The 18171-nt window shown below is 45.8% G+C and overlaps 3 protein-coding genes across 5 annotated transcripts; 2 read left to right on the forward strand and 1 right to left on the reverse strand.

Annotated features, from left to right (window-relative positions):
• Positions 1-1133: 1133 nt before the first annotated feature.
• LOC123098817 (uncharacterized) lies at positions 1134-4701 on the forward strand. Its single transcript, XM_044520893.1, has 2 exons — positions 1134-1490; positions 1989-4701. The coding sequence occupies exon 2, from the start codon at positions 2118-2120 to the stop codon at positions 4401-4403; it is 2286 nt and encodes a 761-aa protein (XP_044376828.1). The 5' UTR covers positions 1134-1490; positions 1989-2117; the 3' UTR covers positions 4404-4701.
• A 219-nt stretch (positions 4702-4920) lies between these two features.
• Positions 4921-9718, forward strand: LOC123098819 (flavonol 3-sulfotransferase-like). The gene is made up of 3 exons (XM_044520896.1): positions 4921-5510; positions 6393-6488; positions 6591-9718. Exon 3 carries the CDS (start codon positions 7117-7119, stop codon positions 7927-7929), a length of 813 nt encoding a protein of 270 aa, XP_044376831.1. The 5' UTR covers positions 4921-5510; positions 6393-6488; positions 6591-7116; the 3' UTR covers positions 7930-9718.
• Positions 8300-14291, reverse strand: LOC123098818 (uncharacterized). Of its 3 annotated transcripts, none has more exons than XR_006447986.1 (9): positions 13886-14291; positions 13744-13796; positions 11269-11328; positions 10510-10587; positions 10050-10179; positions 9766-9818; positions 9112-9276; positions 8777-9009; positions 8300-8638 (listed from the first exon to the last, which is right to left on the reverse strand). XR_006447986.1 is itself a non-coding variant. In XM_044520894.1 (9 exons), exons 1-8 carry the CDS (start codon positions 14148-14150, stop codon positions 8863-8865), a joined length of 951 nt encoding a protein of 316 aa, XP_044376829.1. In that variant the 5' UTR covers positions 14151-14288; the 3' UTR covers positions 8312-8638; positions 8851-8862. The 3 variants fall into 3 exon arrangements, 2 of the variants coding, with proteins under 2 accessions (XP_044376829.1, XP_044376830.1); XM_044520894.1 differs by having other exon boundaries at positions 8312-8638; positions 8851-9009; positions 13886-14288; XM_044520895.1 differs by lacking the exon at positions 10510-10587 and having other exon boundaries at positions 8346-8638; positions 8851-9009.
• Between the last annotated feature and the right edge of the window lie 3880 nt (positions 14292-18171).

Consider the following 18171-nt stretch of genomic DNA (forward strand, 5'->3'; position numbering starts at 1 on the left):
CGAGCAGCCGCGTATGAGACGCTCCCCAAAAACCTAATCCCTTCTCCTAGTGCAGGATCGCAAAGGACACGGGTCTGGAGGCCTGCTCTCCCGTATAGCCGTGCACGTGATGGGTGGGGATGGGATCACCGGAAGCAGCAACAAGGAGTGGAACGCCGGTGGGTTGTGTGCGAGGAGGCAAATGCGATCTGATCTGGGTGACTGCTAGGGTTGCTGATGCCTTCAATATATTAGGGTCATGGTAGGGAGACGTGGGCTCGACCATGCTCAGAGTCGACAACAATTCATGATCCGGCGTCTCATAATGTAATTAATTACCCCCGTCGTCCCATAATGTAAGACATTTTTTATTCTAGTGTAGTGTCAAAAAATGTCTTACATTATAGCACGAATGGAGTACTAAATAAATTTCCGTTCCTAACCGGCAAAAAATAACACACGCATGACATAGGTTTGAGCTCGACTCATTCATGAAACACGACACGAGCGAGGTGAGACGGGTGGCGGAGGAGGGGCACGCATGAACCACTTTTATTCTCATGCTCCAATAGCATATAGAAGAGAATCTCTTGTAGGCGTTGTTCAGTTAAACCTTCTCTCAAGGGGATTGAAGAGGATTGAAGGGGAATTAGAGAGATTTAGACCTCTTGGGATTTAATTCCTCTCAATTCCCTTCAAATCCACCTCAACTGAGCAAGATCTTAAGAAGGTCTAAAGCTTCATCCACCCCTCGGGGAGTATTAAACTTTTCACCACCTAGTCATGACACCTACATGGGCCTTTAGAGTTTTTTCTGAAATTGTTTTATGGGCCTAAAGCCCATCTATATAACAAGCTAAGGCCGGCGGTGTTATGCGGTTGGTGGGGGGTGAGAGGGCAAGGGCGTTTCAGTCTTTGTATACGAACCCCCAAGAAAGCTAGGGCAAAGGGCATTTTGGTCCTTGCATCTGAATCCGACGAAGAAGAAAGGCTAGGACAAAAAGGGGACAGGGGCATTTTGGTCTTTACATATGGAATCAACGAGAAAACCTAGGGCAAGGGTATTTTCGTCTTTTCACGCTAAATCGAGAGGAACAATTGACAAGAAAAGCTAGGGCAAGATATATATATGTTGCAAAGTAAACGAAGGCAAATCGTCGAAATCCAGTCAAAATCAAATCTCAAAAAACAAAACACTGTTCCCCGTCCCCATTTTTTTCCGGGCATAAACACGGGGCTCGTCCCGTGCTTGCTCGCCGCCGCCGGCGGGTCGTGCCGAGGCCGCCGCCTCTCCGTCCTCTGCTTCCCCGCCGCTGCCACCCATATATCCCCTTCGCTTCTCCCCCCGCGTCGGGTATCTGTCGCGGGCGCCTCCTCATCGCGCTTCTCCGCCGCCGGCGCGGCCGTCTACCCTTTCCGTGCTTCCCCGCCGCTACCGCCGCCGCCATATCCATTCAGAGCGACGGACCTCTTCAGCGTCTGCAGATTTCTTCCTCTCTCGGTGTGATTAGGTGCAGATTCGGTGCTCCACAGTGCTAGTTTGATTTCCCGTTCATGAACTGTTTATACAATTGTTGGAATATCCTGGAAAATTGTCGGACTTGATGCTTTCTTTTGAACTAAATTACAACTGCCTGCTGAAATACCAGTGTAAACTGAATACAAGCGAATAAGTTGGCTGTTTTCATCCAGCGATTCTCCTAGTTAAATCCCACCGGGGGGGGGGGGGTGGGGGGGGGGGCACCATCTAGATCCACCGCTGTCACCCATTGGGCACTAGGGCAATTTTTGAGTTGGATGTAGTTATAATTCCAGTTATGCACCAAAATTATGTATCTTCAGTTGATCCTTCATATCCTCTTTGTCGTTCATGCACTCTAGGGAGGTGTTTGGTTTTGTGTAGTTATAATTCCTGTCAAGCTGGAGAGGACTGTATTTGTCAACAAATCTTTATGCTGCAATTAGTTGTATACTATGATTTTTGGTAACATTTGATCCCTTTTGGGCAGGGCTTGGAAGGTACTTGTTTGGTCACACTCTCAGCGCTGATTGGTGGAGGTGTTGTGGCGCTCTGTTGTCTCTCTCGAATCCATAGCGAGAGCGTGGCTGCTGTTTGTACTTTTCTGAACTGTGACGGAATGGAGTGCAACAAGGATGAGGCCCTTAGGGCGAAGGAAATTGCAGAGAGGAAGTTCCAATCCAGGGACCTGCAGGGGGCCAAGAAATTCGCCCTCAAGGCCAAGGCTCTCTTTCCGGATCTTGAAGGTATTGTGCAGCTGATCACCACCTTGGATGTTTACCTTACTTCGGAGGTGAAGATTGCTGGTGGGAAGGACTGGTACTCTATCCTTTCCGTGGACATGTCGGCAGATGATGAAACTCTGAAGAAGCAGTACAGGAAGTTGGTGCTCCAGCTCCATCCCGACAAGAACAAGTCAGTTGGTGCTGAGGGTGCTTTCCAGATGGTTCAAGAGGCATGGACGGTGCTGTCCGACAAAACCAAGAGAGCGCTGTTTGACCAAAAAAGGAAATTGATTGCAATGCAACAGAAGACATCTCAATCAAATAAGACAAGTGCAGCCAATGGCTTTGAACATTTCGCAGCCAAAGCACCCGCTTCCAAGGCAAGTGCAAACAAGGAAAAGACAGGATCAGCAACATCTGCAGTGCGTCAGCGCCCGCCCCCGCCCCCACCCCCACAGCGCCCGCCTCCACCCCCACCCCCACAGCGCCCGCTTCCTCGCCATCAGGCTGCTGCTCCAGCTCCACCTCCAGCAGCACAACCTACATTTTGGACCTCATGCAACAAATGCAAGATGAATTTTGAATACCTCAGAGAGTATTTAAATCGCAATCTGCTTTGCCCTAGCTGCCGCGAGCCATTCATAGCAAAAGAGGTGCCGATGCCACCACCTGAGGTTGTTCAGGCAGTACGTGATTCAAACATCCGCGGTGCAACTGAAGATGCAAGCACTGGCAGAAAGTTTCAGTGGGGTCTGTTCTCAAGGACAGCTGGTCCAGCTAGTGCTACTGCATCATCTGCTGCTGGTGCTCAAGCTGCTAATATGGTTCATCAGACGTATGAGAAAGTCAAGAGAGAGAGGGAGGAGGCACAAGCTGCAGCAAGAAGGGAAGAAGCTCTTCAGAGGAAGCACAATCCTCTAAAAAGGAAAGCAAATGTGTCCGAGAATGTTAACCATGGAATGGGTGATGTTGCATCTGGGAAGAAGATGAAAACTGTGGGTAAAGATGCTGGAGTTGGTTCTTCCTCCATTCTCTCAGGTGCATGGGCCAATTATGTTGGAACGCCAGGTGGAACTATACCATTTTCAACCAACAGTGGAGCCTTTGAGTTTCAAGGTGCTAATGGCGTGATACCCAATTGGAGACCCAGGCCTTCTACTCGGATCAGCGTAACTAGGACTTTCTCTAAGAAGGATATTAGGAGCATTTTGATTGACAAGATGAAGAGCGATTTGAGAGAGAAGGTGAAGGAGATAAGAAGTAAACCAGTCCAAGTTACAGTTAATGGAAAAGCTAGCGAGAAACATGTGGTTAACAAACATGTTGAGGGTAATGAAAGTCTTGCATCAGATGATTCTACTGCAAACAAAGATGCCTGTGCTGATCCAGAGGAGAATGGTTCTGCTAATAGCGCAGATGCTGAAAATGAAGATGACAACACTTTCTCCTATACTGTCCCTGATCCTGATTTCCATGATTTTGACAAGGATCGTACCGAGGAATCTTTTCAGAGTGATCAAATTTGGGCTTCATATGATGATGAAGATGGTATGCCTCGTTATTATGCATATATTCAGAAAGTTATCTCCTTGACTCCATTTAAGGTCAAAATAAGTTATCTCGCATCGAGGACAAATAGTGAGTTTGGACCACTGAATTGGGCTTCTTCCGGCTTCATAAAGACATGCGGTGATTTCAGGATTGGTAAATATGAAACCATTGATATAATCAACATGTTCTCTCACCAGATTAAATGGGAGAAAGGTCCACGTGGGGTGGTCAAAATTTATCCGCGGAAAGGCGATATCTGGGCTTTGTACCGAAATTGGTCCCCTGATTGGAGCGGAGATACTCCTGATAGTGTGCTTCATGTTTATGATCTGGTTGAGGTACTGGATGATTATGATGAAGATATTGGAATTTCTGTCATTCCCTTGATTAAGGTTACTGGATTTCGAACAGTTTTCCAGCATCATCAGGACCAGGATGTCATCAAGAGGATTCCAAAAGAAGAGATGTTTCGGTTTTCACACCAGGTTCCCTTTTACAGGATGTCAGGGGAAGAAGCTCCAAATGTCTCCAAAGATAGCTATGAGGTAGATCCAGCTGCTATCTCTAAAGAACTTCTTCAGGGAATCACAGAAACTGTGAAGGAGGCAGAGGGAACTTCTAAATGCTGATTAAAACAGTGATGCTGACTCGGTTATGCCTTTGTTGACCTGCCATTTTGAATCAAATATTTGTTGACATCTGCTAGTTTCTATAGTTTCCTAGCCTGTACTACTTTTGACTATCACCTTTGTATACAGTTGTTGGTCTGGGGCTAGCCATTCCTAAATTATCTTGTATGGCATCTGGGCATCTGTCTTGTCATCTCAAAACTTAAACAGTGATGCTCATAATGTGAGTTAGAGACATAGTCATTTTGTATGTCACAAAAACTTGGAAGTGCTGATACTTCTACAATATGTTGTTTTATCTCTAGCTGTATGAGGATGAAGGTTTTGCTATTTTATCTGGTTGCTCAACATACCACTTACTTGGTTACCATTATGGATGGTTTGGATCGGTACTCCACCAACATCCTATTCCAGGTTGTTACCAGCAGTACTGATATTTGTGGCTGAACAGTGTATTACAGTATTGTTTTGTCCTTATTGTCAGCGAAGCTTTTCCCTTTTCCGGAGTTTTTTTTAAATTCTTTTACTCCCTCTGATCCATATTGATTGTCGCAGCTTTAGTACAACTTTGTACTAAAGCCGTGATAATTAATATGGATCAGAGGGAGTACTGTTAACCAAATCCTGAATGGCATTAATATTTGGACATATGAAGAAGAAAGTTCTTTGCAGAATATCAGCTGTTTGTTTTCAGGTATGCGGACTGTCCAGGTAATGCTTACCTACAACCTTTTTTCTGGGCAAAAACATGTACATTAGATTCACAGCTTATTATGTACAGATTGCCTTTTCTGGATCTCACAGCCGCGGTCTACAATGCCCCACAGCTGCGGTGTACAACCCTCCTGTTTCCAAAAGAAAAGAGTCTGGCAGCAATCGAAGGCAGAACCAGTTACTTGGTGAGCCTCATGGATGATGCACACTTGTGGAGAGTGAGCAATCAAGCATGGTTCAATCCTGAGGTGTCATTGTGGTTGTGGAAACTGAGGAACTAAGCAAGGTTCTTCAACCTCAGTTGACCTTTGTTGACAGTGAGTGGCCAGGCCTGGCATGGCTAAGTGAAGCAAAATCGGTTCTTATCATAACTGAGCCCAGGGAAAAATCAAGGTACCAACTGTCATTTTTCTCCTGTCTTCCTGCATTCGCACAGTATCGTTTGCTTTTCTTCTGTTTTCCTTGTCTTAAAATATACTTTAGCTATTGTATATGTCTGCATAAGATAGTATTACTGTCGATGTGAAACTTTTCCGCTGGAACTACTGTTACTATTAGACTTAGCAAAAACTTGTGCCTTGCTTGGCTTGGTGTACTTGCATTTATTTCATTATTAGTAAAACAGCGCGTCTGCTGAACTAGCCTATATAATTTTTTATTGTAAAGATATTGGAATATGTCCTTTTTGGCAAATTCCCCTTAACTTTACTCGAAGAACATTTAAGAGCTGCTGGTGAAATAGCCCTTTTAGGTCCATATCACCAGGAACAAGAATCTCTATCGTAAAGGAAAGAATGTAAGCAAAGCCAGATTCATCACATTTCCTTTACCCAAAGTCGAGATGGACATGTGAGCTTGTGCTTGATCTAGCTCCAGATATACTGCTTTGCATATATGTAGGGGGAGCTTGCACAACTCAGGTGGAGCTATGTCGACTAAAGGGACTTTAGATATTTCCTAGGTACAGTAGTATGTTGCGCCAACGGTCTCTCGTCTTTTTGTTATCCGATTTAAGCTTAGCAAGCTATATGTAAGGTCATGTCTTACTGTGTGTCTTATGAAGGCTAGTTTTCCATTATCACGTACTCACCATAAAGGCGCAAAAGTTAATAAGCAATTGAACGGGAAAATGGGTGGAAAACCTTGTGTGCTTACAAAGTGTTTGTACCGTGTTAGTTGCCTCTTATATTTCCGACGACCTACATCGATAATTTTACTGTCAGTTAGAGGTTGAGGCAGGTCTAACTAGACCATCATCTATTTTGACGGCAACAGAGCAAGACTAAGTTAACCTGGCAAGGCTGATGTTGAGCTCACAGTACGGATGGCGCATCTCCGGCCTGAGCACGACATGATCGAGGCGTTATCCAGGTACGGTTGGTTATCGATTCTCTGTAATAACATTTATGTTCCCGGGATGTGAGTATGAAATCTGCTTTTTTCTTTATATCATGTGAATATGAAATCTTGTAGGATGCTGGAATGGACTGCCCTGACTGCGAGAGTCGGTCGAATGCGGTCTCGGTTGCCCACGGACACGGTTCGTCTGTTGCTACTGATTTTATCTTTTTTATTTTCCTTTCTGATTGCCGTAAACCATGAAAGGAGTACCCATCCATTCATCTTAATGGAGGTTCGGGATCTGCATTGGATTGCGTGGCTGTGGTTTGTTAGTGAATGAATTGCTGTGGTCCATCTTATACGCTGGTACCAAACTGTTGCATACGGCTAGGCTCAACTTTGAGCCCAACAAATTGAAAAATGTGCAGACACAGCACATGCACATTGGCACATATCTAGTGGCCGTTCATTTTGAAATGGCAGCAATCCAGCCAGGGCTGGAGCACGGCACTCTCCTTGTTGAATGGTTTCATTTCATTCAAGTGGATTGATGTCAAATCTGGATTGCATCTAGCGCCATTGTTATCTCGTTGATTAGCATCGTCAACTCGTTGGAGATCGACCGGGTGGCTAGCTAACTAGCATTGCTGATACAACCATGGCGGCCACTCTAGGCGCATCCCCTTGCCCGCTCGTCGGCCCGGTCCCCTTCAAGGGCGTCGGCGACGGTGATGACCATGCCGTCTCCCCGCCGGAAGAGTACGCGGACGTCATCTCCGCCATGCCTACCATCACCGTGCGCGGAGGCCTGGTGATGCGCCAGAACCAGGGCGCCTGGCAGGTCCACCAGTGGGTGGCGGGGTCCTCTCTTTCCAGCGGCGCTCCGCCTCAACCCGCACGACTGCGTCCCTCTGGTCGACAGCCTCTTCAGCGCCGGCCAGGAGACCAAGCTGGACGCGCTGCCGTCGCCCAGGCTGATCAACACGCACGTCCACCACTCCCTCCTGTCGCCCACAGCCCAGACTGCAAGATCGTCCACGCCTGCAGGAAGCCCAAGGATATGCTGATTTCGCTGTGGCACTTGTACGAAAGCTTGGTGACGGCAGAGGGCGGCACCTACGCGTTCTCCGACCTGTTCGAGAACGCGTGCCAGGGCAAGCACCCCAACGGCCCCATCTGGGACCACGTCCTCGGCTACTGGCAGGCGAGCAGAGCCAGCCCGGAGAGGATCCTCTTCCTGCGGTACGAGGAGATGCTGCGCGACCCGGTCGGCAACGTCAGGGAGCTGGCGCGGATTCTCGGAGTGCCGTTCACGGCGATCGAGGAGGCGGCGGGGCTGCCGGCGGACATCGTGACGCTGTGCAGCATCGAGACGCCGAGGGGCCTCGGCGCCAAGAAGACCGTCTTTGTCAAGTTCCCGCACGCGTTCTTCTTCAGGAAAGGGGTTATCGTTATTTGGTTCAAGAAGTAAGAAACCGTAGTAGTAACAATTTAGATGAATGAATGCATCTCCATGACTAGTGTGGATGGTGCATCTTGCAAAGCAGCCTGCCTTGTGCGACGCAGAAAAAACGGATCGCACGCATTTCACTCACTCTTGCGCCTAACAAACACGACAGCTGCGTAAGAAGAACCTGAAGACGCAACCACAACAATACATCCAGCTCAACCGCGGCGCGATGATCAATCGTGTAGAAGTAACGTGTAGCCGTCAGCAAATGGTACTAACGAACAGCGACCTCCAGCGAAAGCCTTTGCACAACGGCAATGAACTTGTCACTTTGCGACACGCTGCCTAAGACATGGAATGGGGTGATGAATGGTATATGTACTGCCTCGGGTATCAAAATGCAAGACATCTCTACGGTTTAAATTGAGCTGCAAAAACATCTTATATTTTGATACGGAGATAGTACTAATCAGCGGGACATAACAAAAATTAATTGTAGCGTGGTGCGTTCCGGAGTTCCCCTCGCCCGATTTCAGGAGTAGACACATGAGTTCCATTCAACATGCAGGCAGGTCTTCGCTCTGCTCTTCTTCAAACTAGGAACATAAATTTGGGCCGGACAGATCCATATCATCTTCGTTCCTTCCCCACTGCCATTCCTTCCTCGGACATGTGAGCGCTGATATGATATGTCACTTCTTCAAATGCAGATCGATGGCCTTAACTACACCTTAAACAAGCAACAAGTCAACCATTAACAATATACATAGTTCAACGAGTTAGATGGGCTCATGATGAACTAGTGCATCGAATAATCAAGCGTGCTCCAGGGTGCGGCACCTGCCGACTGACTGAAGCTTCTACTCACCAGAAAAGGACCGTGGAGGAAGGAGACATGCAAAGTTGTGGAAGCAAGCAAGGCGCAGCCAGAGGAAAACTTACATGGATCGATCCTCACGCGAGCTTGCAAGGCACCCATTGTTTCACTCTCAGGCTCAACTCGCTCGGAACCGAGGCTGACCACTCCTCCAGGTCCGGAAGGGGACCCGTCAACGCGACGTAGTTTACGCTCTCCTTCTCCGAAAGCCTCTTCCAGTTTAGCTGCGACATAGTAGGGTCGTATCATCAGCATGACATCATTTAGCACCAGCAGTCGAAAATACACAGGTTCAGTAGTCTGGTAAAAAAAAAATATATTCTTACTTGCCCTGGAAATGCAGAGCATAGAGCCTTGATTGTGGGATTCTGAACCCAGGAGGAAACATCCGCGTCGGCAGCAAGAGATACGGCGGCATCTCCCGCACCGCAGTTGACCATGATTCGACCATCGGGCATCAGCTTCTTCGCAATCTCTAACCAAGTGTCAACCTGCAACAATGTTGACATCACGTTAGAGCCAGCGGAAGTTCGTCGAAATGAAGTAAATACTCTGTAAAAGTACCATTCATCAATTTACAAATCTCGGGTGTGCCGTTTGTAGAAATATGCAAAATCTTTATGTACTACAGTTCCTCTAATTCTGTTATAGAGATCATTTCATTTTTAATTTTTTATGCATTTGCATTTATGCTGGAAAGTTTTTCAATGCCAATTACATACCAGACCGAACAGAGTATGAGCATTCATTTATACAACATGCTAACAGTTCAAATTTGTAACCACCATGAAGATATTTGTGGTGGAGCTATGGTGACTCACACATGCAGACCATACCACCATATGGTTCTGTCGTGTTATGCAAGGAGCACCAGACAATGATAATAGTGAAAAGTACAAACTCTAAATGCTAGCCATGGTAGAAATACATGCAGAATAATAACAAATGAACTAAAAAGGAATGGCAAGGGAGATATTTACTTCCTGTAGCTGAGGTAAGACTTCTCCATCAGCAAATAAATCAACAACAATACCTGCAGACATGAGCTAGGTACCGTCAGGCATGAGCAAGCCAGTTCCCGAAACTAAAAACTTTAAAGCCTCTGAAAAGCCAATTATATGTATTCTATCACCAATTTTTATCACACAGAGTCTAAATTTACTACAGATAATCATTGAAAACTGATCACTAGAGAGCTTGCCATAATTAAATTCCAAGAAGGCAGTAAAACATGCATTATGTTTGCATCAGATAAAATGTTCACCAGCAAATCCTCCTTCGACTGTAGCCGATGGGGAAAGTGCATCGCCAATATGCACTGAAAGTGAACCACCTAGTTCCGTGGTCTTCTCTAAAGTGGACATACCAAAATAATCCCTTGACAATTCAATTACCTGTCATGAAACGATATAGTTTTTCAGGGTTTTCAGTTATGAAAATGTAAATAGATGGCTGTATGATCAGGAAAAGCATAAAACAAAAAAATAAGGCTGAAAAACATGAATAGTTGTAATTGCATAACCAATCACAGAATAATGATAATGGATGTTTTCTTGAAATAGCATAACCAACATTACCCAAAAAAGCCCCAAAAACATTACAAAAAAGTAACGCTCTTCTGAGCAGTTTCCAAGACTACCGTATAACTGAAATTGGTAAAATTCTCCAGACATTCAGTCATGTATTCAGTAAACACATGAAAGGACAGTGATAACAGTTTTCACCGTCGGATCAATCTCCCATCCGATAAGTTGTATCCAAGGCCAAACTTCCAGCATCATATGTGCTGCTGTCCCAGCACCCTGAAAGAAGCATGTAGAGAAGAAACGAATCACATCTGCAAGAGGTGTGAATAGCTAATTATTTAAGTAAGGACCGCTACGACGGTTCCTTGTCTAAGTAGATCACCTAATGCTCTTTCTAGGAATTGTAATGTACAATACCTTACACAAACTCGTTGCAACTGGTTGAATACTGAAGTAGTGCGTAAAACAAGGACGCAGAGTTTAAAATCGATTTTTTTTTTCAAAAAAATCCTTTTTTTGTGACAAACATTGCCAAAAGTTTCACGTGCTGCCAAAAATTCATCGTGGAATCATATTCCTAGAAGCCGTGGCCCAAAAAAAAAAATCTATACTCTGAAAATGCTACTTTCAAAAGCATTTTGGAGCACTGAATTTTTTTTTTGCCACGCCTTACAGGAATGTGATTCCATGATGAATTTTTGCAAGCACTTGAAACTTTTGTCAATGTTTGTCACAAAAAAACCATATATTTTTATTTTACTGTTAACCAAGCTCATTTGAGCTCGGGAGCAGAACGACACTTTCGGTAAAACAACAGTTTTTTAAAACTATTTTCTGGATTTTACTGTTCACCCGAGATCATGTAAGCCCGATCTCACAAAATCACTTTCACTTCGCAGAAATAATGACATGTATAGAACAGGAGCATGGCTAAGAAATGTCAGAGAATGGATTTACCAAACCTAGAAGTGCAACAGGGCCGCGTGGAACAACGGTAGGTAGGCTGACACACTCATCCTGAATGATAAAAAACAAAACGGGTTATAAGAATTTACATTCAGTGGCCGCTTTGAGGGAAAGAAAAATTGTACTATGTAAATACAAGAGGTGAAAGAATAATACTCCCTCCGTTCCGAATTACTTGTCGCAGGTGTGGATGTATCTAGATGTATTTTAGTTCTAGATACATCCATTTGTGCGACGAGTAATTTGAAACGGAGGGAGTATATATGATGCCTTCATTAAGAAATTAAACCCTTACATTGCACGGCCAACTGGCGATGAATGATGATGCCAGCAATGAGCAGTGTTGGAAGCTGATTAAAACTTTTTCTGTGCAATAAAACATATTTTTCGTGCGATGGTTCTTAAAACAACTTTTCTGTTGTCATACCGAAAACGTAGGGGTACATTTATAATGCTAACAGAGTAACAGACCTACTGGAAGCATCGAGCATAAATTCCTAAGGCCTACAGCCTACTAGGTGCTCGGTAATATGCTTATAACAATTATGTATTCATACCGGTTAGCACGCTTTGTCCATAGACCCTCTTATCTGGCGACCGTTCGCTGGGAGGGGGTAACATTTGTGAACGTTTTGATGGCAGTTTTAATTGGTTGGGTGTGGTAGTTTCTTTAAAACAACATGGCATTTTCTGGAATGAAGACTCAAAACCACCATCCTCCAAAAAAATGCCATGCTGTTCCGAAGAAACTGTCACCCCCTATACAATTAGAATTGCCAGGAAAAACATTGGAAATGTCACGCTCTCCTAGTATTGAGCCTTTGGTTAGGTTGTGAGTTCAAAACTTTGTATTGTGTTTTTGCTATTTTCCTATTTTACAATTTTTCACTATTTTTATCTGATGTGATTGCAGGTAATTTCTTTTGAAAATTAAAATTTCAATCAAGATTAATCTAGATTTACGGTGTGGATGCAAAATGCGCAACGCTGGTCAAACGATTTGGGATGGTCCGAGGATGGTATTTCATCTGTTTTGAGACTGATAAAATGCAACGATGTGTTGTTTTAAAATGTCTTAAAAATGCCCTAACTTTTTTAAATACAAACATTGACTCTAATTTTCAACTTGTATTTAGCTCCATATATTTGATAATTCATGATGATTAGTATAAATAGATAAAAATAATTGAAATTAATATGAACTAGAAAGATGTTGGTAAAGAAACAACAAGAAGGTGTGGACTAGAACTTAACGCCAAGGCACAACACTCTAGGAGAGCAGTGACTACATGATCCACCGACCTCCTCTATGGTGCCAACATGACCGTCACCAACAAGGTGTATCAAGGTGGACCACCACAATGCCGTTATTAGGGAACAAAACTCTTAACCCTAAGAGACCTAACTTTAATGCCGCAACACATATATGAGTCACTCCGCACCGGAGGAGGAGGGGACTCGTGGCTTTGTCGGCGGGGAGCAGGTGGAGCGGTGGCGGCTATTGTGGGTTTACGGAGAGGGGTATGGCTACACAACCTATATCGTTCAACATGCCGTGACCGGCGAAATAACGCCATGAGAACCAGGATGACCTCGTCAATCTCAAAATTTCCCCTTCCGAGTAGGACTGGACACTTTGAAATTTTGAAACAAAAAACAAAAGCAACCTAAAGTTTAAACATAAATGTCTCTCAAATTGACTTTCGTTGGTTTAATTCAGTTAGGAAACATCAATGTACTTGATATATATTATAGAAACCGGACCGTACCATACATCAAAGGAGAAAAGCTAAAACTAGCCTTAGTGGTTTTTAAGCATATCGACTATCCCATCATCAAACTAGTAAAAACCGGTAGAACCGTTCGATTTATAGTGAACAAGGCAGTTGAATCTCCATCCACAAATATCGCTCAATATTTTAATTTCGTGTGGAAGATATATGGGTAATTACTTCTACAAAAATGGTAAAGAAAACACGTTAGTAGGTTTCCTTATTTGGCCTGGACCATGCGATTAGGGGGCGTTTCCGTTTTCCTTTTTGGAAATGGGGGTGTTTCCTTAGGGCCTGAGGAGATGACTGGCTAAGACAAATATATTTACACATGTTAGGGGGTGTTTGGTTTCAGGGACTTTTTTGTGTTGGGACTAGAAAAAGTCCCTAGCAAACCAAGCAAGGGGGGACTTTTTGCTAAAAGTCCTTAAAAGCACCTTCTTAAGAGTCTTTTTCAAAAAGTCCTAGGGACTAGAAAAAGTCCTAAGACTAGAGAACCAAACACCACCTTAATTATCTCAACTGTTCAGATATTCTATGCCCTCTATTAAGGAGGCCATGTTAAAAAACAGCTCTACCGTCATACGTTTTGTCCAAAAAAGAAAAAAGAAAAAAGCTCTACGAGGTACTCAAATGATGGATGTAGAGCAGTAATCTAAATGTCGGCTCATCTAAATTCTGGTTAGATTAGTACCCAGTAGGAATTGGTCCAGGCGCCCTTCTTGGGGAGAATGCTGTGGACGTTGCCTGCACGAGACAGCCAAACATGGAGCTCGAACTCACTGGATTCAAGAAACCAACACGATCCAAATCCGCGAGCAACCGGTGATACGTACGGGTGGGGTCGAGGACGAGGTAGCGGTTGGAGGGCGAGTCGATGACCATGATGACCTCGTTGAAGGCGGTGCGGTAGGAGGCGAGGAGCACCAACTCCTCCTCCTCCCCCTCCCCCTGCCGCTGCTCGGCGGTCGTGGCCGCGACCTCGTCGGGGGCGCAACGGAGCCGCGCGAGGGAGCGCGGCTGCTGGACCTTGGCGTGGCGGCGGCGGTGGAGGAGGAGGAGGCGGGGCAGCGACAAGGTTAGCGGCATGGTGGCCGGCATTGCTGGTGCGGGATAGATAGAGCTGGGGCTCGACTCCTTGTTAGTGTTAGCTAAATGTAGTTAGCTGTCCCGAGATCAAACCAAGAGGACCGGAGCAGCTGCACGAGGAGGACTCCAATCCTTATATAGGATCGAGAATACAAGGTGGCATTGAGCTGCACGTGAACAGCCAGCACACATATTGCTAGAAGCTAATACTATAAGTGGTAAGTACGCAGCCTTGCCGACTTCCTATATCAGGATATTTCTTCTCTTCAGATATTTGTGCCCTGCCGACATGCATGTTAGATATTCCCAGCAATCAGTTCACTGCTAGATGCACCTGCCAGCCAACATGATTATTTGCAACATTTCACGCCCTAATCGTGTTGCCTATCTTTGATATATTTTGTATGCCGATTCGCTCTCTTATTTTCAGGAACTTGAGTCTGCCGAGGGGTTTAGTGAGAATATCCGCTAACCGATCATCTTTAGTTGTGACGTACTCCACCTCGATTTTACCATCTTCCACACACGCACTCATGTATGAAGTGGTACCTTGTGTCGATGTGGTCCGCTTCTGTCGCGATAAACCGAATTCTTGCATAATGCAGTTGCTGATTTGTTGTCCACCCTGAGGGTAACCTTGTCATCTGATTGCATTTTCAATTCATTAAGCAGGCATGCAAGCCTAATGCCTTGACAAGCTGCCGTAGTAGCAGAAATGTATTCCGCTTCAGTCTTCAGATGATGGTAATGCTATCGTCCTTTGCTTCTGAGATCCCCAAGTTACCGACTAAGAAAAATATAGTGCCAGTAGTGCTCTTCCCGTCATCAACTTCTGCAGCCATGTCACTATTGCTATAGCCCACAAGCCTATAATTTTCCAAGCCCTTTCTCACATAAAGTTGCGCACACGTTTTCATTTAAAAAAAATACAGAGTCCTCACCTCCGTCTAAAAAATCATCTTAGAAAAAATCCTCACCTTCATCTAAAAAAAAGTAAAAAGGAAAAATTACCTCCGAAGCCTACCAGCGAGTGCCACTTTGCATAACCCTTCATTTAAAAAATACCAGAGGTCCTCACCTCCATCTTAAAAAAAATACATTTAAAAAACAATCCACACCTTCATCTAAAAAAGTCCAAAAGATTTCTCACCGCGGCCAATCAGCTTGCGCCACGTGGCATAGCTGGTTGGTCGCCCTTCATACGTAGCTTAATGGGTTTAATGATATCCAAAATTAATTGTACCATGGACACACCTCAAGATTTGCTTCACTGCAACCATATGTTTCTCAGTTGGTGTTTCCATGTAGCGACTCACAATTGCTACCACATAAGCTATGTATGGTCTTGTATTCACCAAATATCGAAGGCTTCCAACTACACTGTAGTAGTCTGTCTTATCAACCAGAGGACTCTTGCTTGATTTACTCAACTCGAACCTCGCTTCCATCGGTGTCTCTGACGCAATAATCCTACACCTACGAATAGCTACGTAAAGTTTTACATCACTTTTCTTCACTAATTCCCCCCTGAATTTCAGAGGGGGGGGGGGGGGGGGGGGCTCCTCCCCCTACTTCCAACCACAGATTGCCAAGTGGGTAATTACGTAAAATTAAACACAACTCTTCGTATGTGTAGCATTGCTCGTCTGTGACGGGTTGCAAGTTGCAAGCCCACATTTCTCTATTATTTTTGCTACATAAGATGATTGACACAAGAAAATTTCTTCATCTTTCTGTTTTACCTCAATCCTCAACGGTACATGCTGAATAATTGCTTCATATGCATCTTGAATTTTGCAATTTTAGCAGTGCTCGTTCCTGTGATAATCAAGTCATCCACATATAAACCACCCAGGAGACTTGTATCACCAATAATTCTCTTGTAGACAGCATGCTCAAGTGGGCTTCTCTCAAACCTGAGTGACACTAGGCTTTTGTCAAGTTTTGCGTACCATGCTCTTGGTCCTTGACGAAGCGGATAATCAATTTGAGTTTCGGATCCAGATGGTCATGGAATCTAGACCGCTCCGATGCTTGAAGATTCACACTAAGTAATAATCACTCTCCCACCTTATCCATGAACGTTGCTACACGCATGATATTTCACGCACTATACACGCAAGACACTTCACACACGATACATGCACATCGCTGCATATCTTGGCATCCATGTGAAAGACCAAACTGCAGAAAGCTGTTGGATTAGCCATCGTGTAAGGATCGTCCCAGCATCTTTCGTGTGTGAAGTAATTTCGCATATCCATTCCATTTGCGTCCTCTTAATCTTGATCTGGTGCAAGCGCAACCCAGGAACCAGACATCAGAGCTCCTTCCCCTCGCCCCTTGGCCTTATTGAGGTAGTAGAAAGTTGCTAATTTCCTTCGCTAAGAAGGGGAGCATCAAGTCAGGGATTATGTTTTACTGGTGTTGTCTTTTCAGCGAAAGCACTTCGCCCCTCAGACCGTCTCCATTTATCAACATCTGTTTGTATTTCAAGTTTAAATCGTGCAGTTGTTCCATCAATTCTTCGTATCATCGTGTTAAACGTTATCTCATCGACTGGTCCTTTTGGCTAGTCAAAACTCTCAATAGTGACGCCTTTACTAACAACGCATGATCGACACGCGGCTGCCGTAACCTACCACTTAGAGCATCTCTAGCAGATCCATTAAAAACCCCAAACCGTAAAACCAGTTTGCGGTACCCCCGAAACTGGTTTTACGGGCTGCAAAAGCTTCAGCCGAAACATATCCCCTCAACGGTACTCGATAATTCAAAAAATTATTTCGCGCGAGAATTTGTTCGAGATCACGTGGCAGTTCATCACAAACAATGCACACAAACTGAGACGAGTTTATCAAACACAACTGAAAGGACTACCGAAAGATTACATGCTAAGAAACCGAACCGTAACCCTAGCTCACACGTCGTTGCCGAGGTAATGCTTCATGGCCGACTTACGCAGCGCCACCGCGAGTATAACAATTATGTAGAGTAATATTGCTCGTGAAGATGGGGGCGACAGGGCGGGCGACAGGGCGGACGACGGTGCACGCGACCGCGCCGGCGCCGTCCATTGCCGCCGGCGATCGCCGGCGCTTCGGCGGCCGGTTTTGGGCTCTTGCCGAATCCGACGAGGACGACGCGGACGACGATGGGGATGCGACCCCGGCGGATTCTCCGCCGTCACCGACGCCTTCAGATATCATTTGTGAGTTTTTTAATTCAGGTTATAACGAAGACGAAGTGGCAACGACGATCGACCGTGTTCTGCCATCGGACGATCCGGCATGAATCGGACTTCACGCGGGCGAGAAGAAAGAGATGATCCGACGCGTAGTTCATCGGAGAACGGCGGCGACGGCGCTCAGACCTTGGAAGGGTCTCCTCCCTAAGGTGAGTCTTCCAAATCTTACGCTTTTTGATATGATTAGGCCGGAGTCGTGGATTACTGTTAAGAAAAGGAAGAATGCGAAGCGGAGGGACGTTCGTCCGGTGTCGGCGGCGACCGTGATGGCCGTTCCGGCGATCGGGATCTCCGAGATGCGATCGCAGCGTTTGAATCGCTTGCTGGGCAGCGTTGGGCCGGCTCGGAGGGAGCCGGGTCCGCGAGGGGATGGGCCAGGGTCAGATGGGTATGTGGCCCAGGCTGTACCGGACCTTATTCCTACTCGTAGCATTTTCCCATGCACGTACGCGATCGATCGTTCTTCCCCTCGTGCGCCTTCTTCTGCTGGTGCTAGGGTTCCTAGGTGCGGGATTCGCGGCTTCCCGGCGTGTGGTTCGGGTCGGGCAAGGAGGATCCGACCTCTATAGGCCATGGCCGGCCGCGGGGCTGTGGCGCCGCCAGCCAAGAAGCACGCCGCCTCTGCTCCAGCAGGTCGGGGCGGGGCTGCTCCGCCGCCGGCGGCGGGTGCCGAGCGTGGTGCCCTGGTGCCGCTTGGCCAGAGGCCGCCGGCGGGTGGTGGTGTGACTCATGGCACCCAGGGTCGTGGCAATGGCCACTTGGGCGCTCGGCTGCCGGGGCAAGTGC

The sequence above is a fragment of the Triticum aestivum genome, chromosome 4D (genome assembly GCF_018294505.1).
Source record: "Triticum aestivum cultivar Chinese Spring chromosome 4D, IWGSC CS RefSeq v2.1, whole genome shotgun sequence".
Taxonomy (NCBI): Eukaryota; Viridiplantae; Streptophyta; class Magnoliopsida; order Poales; family Poaceae; genus Triticum; species Triticum aestivum.

Bases quoted from the DNA above. Each gene is read 5' to 3' on its own strand.
- LOC123098817 (XM_044520893.1), top strand. From the start codon at position 2,118: ATGGAGTGCAACAAGGATGAGGCCCTTAGGGCGAAGGAAATTGCAGAG.
- LOC123098819 (XM_044520896.1), top strand. From the start codon at position 7,117: ATGGCGGCCACTCTAGGCGCATCCCCTTGCCCGCTCGTCGGCCCGGTC.
- LOC123098818 (XM_044520894.1), bottom strand. From the start codon at position 14,150: ATGCCGGCCACCATGCCGCTAACCTTGTCGCTGCCCCGCCTCCTCCTC. The intron at 13,797-13,885 runs GTACGTATCACC...TGTCTCGTGCAG, and splicing joins CCTCGTCCTCGACCCCACCC to GCAACGTCCACAGCATTCTC. The intron at 9,277-9,765 runs GTAAATATCTCC...ACATTGTTGCAG, and splicing joins TCTTACCTCAGCTACAGGAA to GTTGACACTTGGTTAGAGAT.